This window comes from Chenopodium quinoa, unplaced genomic scaffold, assembly GCF_001683475.1.
Source record: "Chenopodium quinoa cultivar QQ74 unplaced genomic scaffold, ASM168347v1, whole genome shotgun sequence".
Lineage (NCBI taxonomy): Eukaryota > Viridiplantae > Streptophyta > Magnoliopsida > Caryophyllales > Amaranthaceae > Chenopodium > Chenopodium quinoa.
In genome coordinates, this window is record NW_018743285.1 from 3833657 (window position 1) to 3842447 (window position 8791).

An 8791-nucleotide genomic window follows, 5' to 3' on the forward strand; every position below is an offset into this window, starting at 1 on the left:
TGCCTGTAAAAATGGCTTTTATACCTCTTCATACATGGAGAAGTTGGGCCTTAGCCCAATTGGCTTACCTTGAGGACTGATCTTTGACTTTAGCACAATTGGAGAGATGAACCTTGACCTTGGGCTTTTAATTGGATCATTTAATGCCTAAGCCCAATTGGACTAAATTGGACCCAAACACCAATTTTTTTAAATGTAATATTACAAGTTATTGAAGAAAATATATGTGTTTTATGTATATTATGATTATATATAAGTATTTGGTACAATTTAAGTGAAAAAAATGCAAAAAAAATTTTTTTTTTTATTTTTTTGGGGCATTTTTGGCACCGGTTTTGAAACGGAACCGATGCCAAAAGTTTTTTTTTTTTTTTATTTTGGGCCATTTTTCGCACTGGTTCACAGCAAGAACTAGTGCTAAAAGTTTTTTTTTTTTATTTTTTTGGGCCATTTTTCGCACCGGTTCACAGCAAGATTCGGTGCGAAATCTAAGTTTAAACCGGTGCGAAATCTTTTGGTTTTTAGCATCCCTCAAATAAGGATCGGTTCAAAACCGGTGCAAAATGGGGGTTTTGAACCGGTGCCCATTTGTATTTTTCGCCTGTGATTATGAGCTAACTCTTCGAGTCATGTTATATGATGAAGAGGCAAACTAGGAGGCCATGCGGCAAGTATTAGACTCACTTCTAGAACACAGGGGCAATGTCGCCTTGCGTCATGAGATTTACCGTCTGAGAATGACAAGAGCCTACAACAAGAGAGTACACAAACGACCCTTGAAAGTTGGGGACTTTGTGTGATGGAAAATGGAGGCAACCGGTAGGGCCAATGAGCAAGACAAGTTGACACCTAATTGGGAAGGTCCCTACCAGATCCATGAAGAAGTAAGAGGCGGCACCCACCGCCTGGAAACACCGGACGACAAGAAGCTAGCCAGAACTTGAAATCTGGATAACTTATAGAAGTGCTACTTGTGAGACTTGTAATTTTTTGTAAATCAAAAGCTTATCAATGAAAAGTTGCTTTTTATTTTCAATTTGATTGTTTTTGCTTTATTAGATTTGTCTCCCTATGGGAACACTGCCTATGCAATGTGCAAGCGGAGAAATCTAAACCAATTGTCTGCTCTTATGAGGGTAAGACATCCGACGACGCCCATCCGGGTGAATTCGTCGTAGAGAGCATCTCCCATTTGGGTGGTACATTGCTCTATAAACTCATACACAATCGGCCTAACTTACTACCTTAAAAAGGATTAGCTCATAGTCGTTTGACCTGAATAATCTAGCATGAAACCAAACGACATATAAAGCCGCATGTCCAATGGACAGTAGTCAGCCAGTAACGAGCCGTTGTTTTAACTAAGATTAAATTTTTTATTAATTTCACTAGTCCTCCCAATGGGGCATGAGGACGCCTGTGTGTATCATCTTTATGAACAATCTAGTTAACCTTGACAAAAGACCCAGACAGTGAAAAAGGTTTTTCTTGACCAATGGACGGGATAATGCCAATAAACCGCCTGGGTATCCAAGTTCATACCGCCTGAACCTTGGACGGTTATGTACTTCGTATGGGGCAATCACGGTAGTCATTGATTGACCAAGGAACTTGTCATACTCTTTAAAGTATCAAAAACTCCTAAGTCAATCAATCTACTTTATTAAACCAACCAAACAGCTGCCCAGGGGCAAGAGGTCAACTGGTTTGTTAGTTTCCGTATGCAATAAATAAGTTGGGAAAAATCAAAGCATATATAGTAAAATTGAAAAAATTGAAACTCAAAATTATCCCAAAATCGACTCAGTCGGTCGTTTCGTTAATAAACCCGACCCTAAGGTCGGGAGAGATATTGTCATGCCGAATCTACGTCCGGTCAAATAAAACTGTTGAAAAAGTTACATAGATACTTGGGACACAGGTCGGAAAAGCGTACGACCTAAGGCTAAAAGTAAATACACAATACTTTAATTCAAAGGCGGAGCCACTAAGGAGTTCTTCTCAGGCAGAGGGAGAGTATAATTTACCTCTGCATCTTCCGCCTATTACTCTTTCTCTCCTTCCTCCTCGGCCCGAACCGTCTCCTCATCCTCTGAGACCTCCTTGTTCGCCCAGGTATCAAACGACTCCGACTCCGGCTTCCCCTCCGCCCTTGCAGTTAGAACAAGATCTGTATATTGGTATCTCAAATCGAAGACACCATATTCGGTTCCCGGATGAACTGGGTCCCATGCTATTTTCATCCGTTCCTCGCAGTCTTGTTCTATCTCCTTTATGAGGCGGCTTTGCTCAGCCTCTAGAGCCATTTGATAATTGGTGTGGGACGCGGCCAGCTCATTCTTTTAACGGTTGACGTCTGCCCGGAGAGTGGTGTTCTCCTTGTCAGCGCCCTCCAAAGCCTTGAGGTCAGACTAGGCGTTTTTTAGTGCCACTTCTAAGTCGGAGGCTTTCTTGTTCGCCTCATCCAGCGCAGCCGTCAGCCGCCTGATGGACTCCGCCTGCGTTAGTAACTTGGCCTTAGTCTCAAGATCATTTATTGTACATTGATATTGAGCAACGTCAGCAGACTCATTTGCCCGGACATTGGCCTTCCTTACCCTCTTCCTGTTTTCGGGCATACGACTTCTTTATCCCATCAACTCTGATCATCACCAGTAAACATACATGTGGCAAGTTAAACACTCAAGCGGTTATTAACTTGCTAAATACTAAAGGCTAGAGTCGAGTTAAAGTACCTAAGCCAGCATAGCCGTAAACCGGTCGACATCGAACGTGTGCACCCCCGGGATGGCCTCGTTGTCCTCCTTGGAGATGGACTTCAGCATAGTCTTTGAATAATGCTTCACATCCGACCATCTGGGGGAAAGATCTGCAGAGCAAGGAAGATTTGGTGAGTAAGCAACATTGGCGCCACCAATAGACTGTCGGCTGCCCGAAGAATCTTCCGACGGTTGAGAACGCGACTTGACCCGCATGGTCAAAGGAAGATCAAAGGGACCAGCCGTACCTTGGGAGAAAGGCTAAAGGCTTTGATCGCCTACTGCCACTGCAGAACCGCTTGCAGTGTTGAGTGGCACGCCACTCTTCAGCGTACCAGAGGCGCTCGACTTCTTTGTGAGGTCAATCCCAAAACCTTTCAAGCTCTTCCCAGCCGTAGACACGCATCCTTTCCCAAGCGGAAGGTCGGGAACCGTCTGGGATGAGGACACCTTCCTAGGCTTGGCCAAACTTTTGACCTCGTACTCATGCTTTCTCTTGAACAGCTTTGAAAAGGATCTGGGAGGCCCCTTGTCTCCATCCTGGATGAAGAGAGCAAAGTGTCAAAGACACAACCGGCTATAACCGCCTATATTAAAGGAGGAAGAGTAAACTGAGGAAAGACTAGAGCAGGCGGATCATACATGTTCCTTGGCCGCCAGTTGGGCCCGTTTTTTTCTTCTGCATTGTCCTTCATTATCTGAGCTGCAAAGCGGGCAGGCGTTTTGTCTTCTAGAAGCATGCCTCTGCCGGTTTTTGCAACAAGAATCGTCTGTTAAATCATTAAACAACAAGAAAATTGCAAGTAAAAGCTTAGAAACAACAGAGACGGCATGAGAATGTCGGATGTCCACTCTAAATACGTCAATCAAACATGGTGCTGAGACCACTGGCGAACAAAAAAGCCTCATCTCTTAACCACTCATGTTTAGGTACCCAATTTCTAGACACACTTATTAGTTCATCGGTTGACAGGGCATGGTGGTTAGCCCAAAGAAATCCGGCTCTATTATTGTGTCACAGTCCTCATCCGGGATCTGGGGCATGGCACACTTCTTGCCAAACCATTCTGGCTTCTTATTGTAACGACGGTATTGATGATTTTCTCGCCGTTTGGGGGGGGAGACAAAAAAAAACTTGTTTCTCCAATCAGACCACTTAAACGGCTTGTCTAAGGTCATAAGGTATTCCGAGTAAGTGGTCAGTGTGTACCACACCCGCTAACCGCCTGGGTTTTGGCTCAGGTTGTGCATCTTGGAAAAAGCCTCCCAGCCGGGATGGAGGTTCTGCATCTCGCAGGCGGCGATGTAGCCCAGAATGTTGACCCAGGATTTTAGGGTCAACTACCACACGCCTAAGCCATACCCTCGAAGGATGGCCTTTATTGCATCATGGAGGGGGAAGCGGAGGCTGGCTAAGAACGCTGCCTCATAACAACCAAAGTAATCATTGGCATTTGGTTGGTTATCTTCCTATGCTATGGTGCCCAGTTCAGGCGGCACCCGGATGTCATAATTCCCCCCAAGGGGACGCTTCATTTTAAAGTCCTCCAAACCCTTCTTCATGATTGCCCTGTTCTTGGAAGATACATACATTTGAAACGGGTCATTTTTATCAAGCCAATGACGACGTTCCTCCTCCTCACTATCCTCAAGCGGTGATAGTGAATTACTACTACTCTCTTTAGAGTCATACCCAGAGGCGGCCTCTTCACTTGTTTCTCTCAAATCCGGATACAGAGCCGGCCTCCTCGTCGTCTCCCTGTTCGGACTCATTCCCTTGTTCAGATTCCTCCAAGATCCCATCACTTGGAGTGCTACACCCGAGGGAAACTCTGCTTCTTGGTCAGCCGACATATTTATCTCCTCAACCGGTGTGACCTCGTCTGTCAGCACTTCTAAAGTGTCTTCCTCTCTATACTTTGGGTCCTGTGCCGTATTTTTGGTTCGAGCCATCGTGTCCTGCACAAACACACACACGGTCGGATTCGGGGAAGAATTAGGGTGGACCAAACACCTAGAGACGACACCCCTAGTCCTAGACTCAGCCGTACCAGAAGAATGGTTGACTACTGTCCTAGGTTGTGCCGTGTGTGTTGATGGTGAATCCATTTATTTAAAACAATATTCACAAACGTAAAAAGGATAAGAAGGAGAGAGACGGTACCTCAAACGTGTTTTTCCGAAACAAAGAGGTATCAAGCGCTGACCGGCTGTAACAGATGGGAAGAAAATCAAGCAATTACCTTGAAGACGCTCAGGCGGTTGTTAGACTCTCTCTCTCTCTCTCTAGAAGTTGGAACTTTCTCTCTCTAGACTTTGTGAAAAATGTCAAAAATGAGGAGCAGGGTAAAACCTTATTTATAGAGGGGTAAATTCAAGGGCATCCCCGTAATTTCCCTAGAAGGTGAAAGGTTTTTACTGTTCACCAGTGGCAAACTGACAAGTGTCACAGGCGTCACGTGGCCCAATTAGAAGGTGACACGTGTCATCCCAAGAGAGGTCCAAACAGGACCAATCATCGGCTGACACGTGACATTCCCAATCAGCAGGGAAAAAGACGGTCTTTAGGGCCCAATTCCCGAGAAAGACGCAAAGCGACGCAGCCCACCAAATCTAGGTCACGTTGACCTAGATAAGGGCACATTTCCCAATGACCCTATAAATAGGGAGATTAACCCCATTTTGGGGGCACGTTCATTAAAATGAAATTTTCTAGGGGCACATTTCCCAATGATCCTATAATTATGTGACTCTAATGTGGATGATGCATTTAATTTTTGGTCTTTGATTAAAGGTACCTAAACCGGTCATACTAGATTTCGGGATGTTGGGTAAGATTTGGGTGTTGTGGTTGTCGTTTTGATTTCAGTGATGATGGTGGTTTCAACTGGGCGTCGTGGTGTTGATTTGACTGGGCAGTGGTGGTGGATTTGAATTAGGTCGTGGTGGCCTGGGTTTAATTTGAGTGGTTGGTAATTGTACTTTTTTCACTAAAATGTAATGAAAATTAAGGTTTGGTTAATTATGAAGTTGTATGTTTGTAAATAAGGGTATTATTGTAATTGTAAATGAAAAAAACTAACCAAAAAAAGGAACGAATTGAGTTTGGTGCAATCAAAGTGATATATCCCAATATGGTACATGTTGTCATCTTTTATGTTAGGAATTATTCAACATTGATGATAAGAAGATATTCCTAATTTAATGAAAATATTCTAAACTTTTTTCTTTCTCCCTATGAAGAATCCAACTTTTGGATTAGTCGGGATAGTTTTTCAATGGCCACCTAAAATTGTAGCCATTGCAATGTATTCAATCTTAATCGTCTATTTATAAATTTATAATCCTAACCATTGATGTTATAAGCCCATTTTTCGCCTTTGACAATGCTCACATTATCATTAGAGGTGATCATTTATAACTCGGCCCGTTGGCCTGGTCCAAACTCGCCCAAAAAAATGAGGGCTTGGGCAATAAAAAATATGCAATTTTAGTTGAAAGCCCGAACCTAGCCTGCAAAACCCGCACTCTTTGGGTGGGTTTGGGCATAAATTTTAGCGTACAAGCCTGCCCGACTCGCCCATTTGATCACATCTAAATTTATCATATAATTACTATCGATTCCCTTGTTTCGCTTGATCGAGTATTTGATTATGATAAATTTTAGTGTTCTAATCTTAATTGATAAGTAAGATTGATAGCATAGTATAGTTTTCAGTCGGGGAACATTTTTGGACATTACTACCTCTACCTATTGGGTAGACAACTCACTACTAATAGATTATTAGAATATTAGTATTTAAGTCAAGTTGAATTCCACTAACATAATTATCATAACCTTATATTAGGGGTGGGTAGTCTACCCCTTGGGTCAACCAAACTTTTTCCAAAATATGTTACTACCTCTGTTTCATATATTTACATCAATTATACATTTTTCCTCTCTATTCTATGTCAAATCGTTGTAAATAATATAAAACGGAGGTAATATTTAAAATGAAAAGAAGTTATGAATTTATGATAAAATTGTAACATAAATTAAAATAATAAATACTCATTTAATTGATTTTTTTTCCATTTTTAGATTCTATATAGCAATTGGGTTATGCTATATAGAATCTAAAAATCCCTTCAAGGACAAAATGGTAATCTACTTGCATTTAAAAAAGCTTGTAAGCCGTTACTTACACCACCACAAAATCGACCGTTAGTCACATTTAAAAACTCCAAACTTGACATGACCGTTGCAAAACCCGCTCCCTTCTCTATTCTTTAACTAAGATCTCAACAATTCTCCCCCAAAGCTCAAACAACAATTCTCCCCCAAAATCCCATGAAAATGGATTCAAAAAAACAGCATCCACTCGACCAAATAGCAGAAACCCCAACTCACAAACTCCTCCTAAAGCAGTGGCTGAAAGAGCAAGACCTAATACTCGGCCGAATCTCCCTAAAAGAGTCCCAAATCGACGGTGTCCGAAAAGAGATCACCAACCTCTACACCATCTTCTTCCTCTTCCACTCGCTCTCACTGCTGCTGCTATTCAACATCTCTTTTGCCAATACTTCTGCCTGTAAGAAATCGTGGGTGCCGTCTCTCTGCTCATTGCTGTTCTCGATGTCGGTGATTTGGGCGGTCCGGTACAAGACCGATGTCGAGGGGCATCTGGAGAAGCTTCTGGAGAGGGAGAAGGAGGACTGGAAATTGCTTGGAAAATGTGTTGAGGAGTTGAAGAGAAAAGGGATCGAGTTTGATTTGTTGAAGGAGGTTGATGCGCTTCGAAGGGCCAAGAGTATGAGGATCGAAGCCAAAGCTGTCAGGAAATGGTCTGCTAGAGATTTCGTTTCGCTTTTCTTCTTCTTCCTTTCTTGTCTTGCTGTTGGTCTTTCTAGGGTCATCTTGTGTAATTAGAATCAAAATTTGTTTTCTTTTAATTGGGTATTATTTTCATTTTATTTTTCCTTTTGTTGGTTTTGGGGATATGGAGTAACAGATTAAGTGCAGAATACTCTGTTCTGCTTTTTGTAATTTGGTAAACCCATAATTTATGGTTATAACAATAACATGATTCATTAGTCATTGTTAAGACTAGTAAGTCATTACTCCTGTTCTAGCAATTTTGAATATCTTGTTGATTGTAGGCTAGTAACTCATTACTTTTTCGGTCGGGTTTGGACCGGGCTATTAATGATCACCTCTAATTATTTGTATACTTGGGCAAATATAAACAGATGAGTAAAAAAAGCTGTTGAATGATCTCAACTTTTGGCGATTTGGAAATTCAATGTGAAGAATAAAAAGTGAATGTTATTATTATTTCTAATTTGGACATGAATTGTGTGTTGTTTGCTGTTAGAATCTTACTCTGGTTTTGCATGGTACTCGTTATGACTGATTATATGAAGTGTAATGCACGCCTTTTTTTTTTAAAAGCACATTCAACTAAATGCATATTGGGAGGTAAGAACTAAGAACTACAACATTAAAGCATACTAATTACTAATTACGATTTAGGGTAAAACTAGGTTTGTTAGCCCAGGCGCTACCCCAAGTGTTTGGCATATATGATTTTTGTCAAAAAAATATATTCAATGAAAACCAATTTCATATTACGAAATTTGGTAGACCGTAATATAAACTGGGAGGGTAAAAGCTGTAAGACCATTCTCCGGCTACATTAAAGTAAAAGTATGAAAATAATAATCTTTATGAAATTTTGATTTAAATAATCTAACCTTCACACGATTTATTTTCAATAATCCGACTTTTTGATTGTACATGATTAATCCGACTTTTTGATTGTACATGATTAGGAAAATTTAAAAAAAACAAAAAAAATTCCCAAAAATTTCTAAATGCGTTTTTTGTTTTTTTATTATTTTTTTTTTAAATTTTGTTATTTTAAAATATAATTTAAATAATTTTTTAAATTATATTTAAAATATTTTTTTTTTGGGATAGGTGGCTTGGAATTATTTTGGTTTTTTTTTTTAACTTTTATTATTTTAAAATATAATTTAAATAATTTTTT

At 40.7% G+C, this 8791-nt stretch overlaps 1 protein-coding gene across 1 annotated transcript; it reads left to right on the top strand.

Moving 5' to 3' along the window:
• Nucleotides 1-6883: 6883 nt before the first annotated feature.
• LOC110735566 lies at nt 6884-8020 on the top strand. The gene has a single exon (XM_021915757.1). It carries the CDS (start codon nt 7093-7095, stop codon nt 7669-7671), a length of 579 nt encoding a protein of 192 aa, XP_021771449.1. The 5' UTR covers nt 6884-7092; the 3' UTR covers nt 7672-8020.
• The last annotated feature ends 771 nt before the right edge of the window (nt 8021-8791 follow it).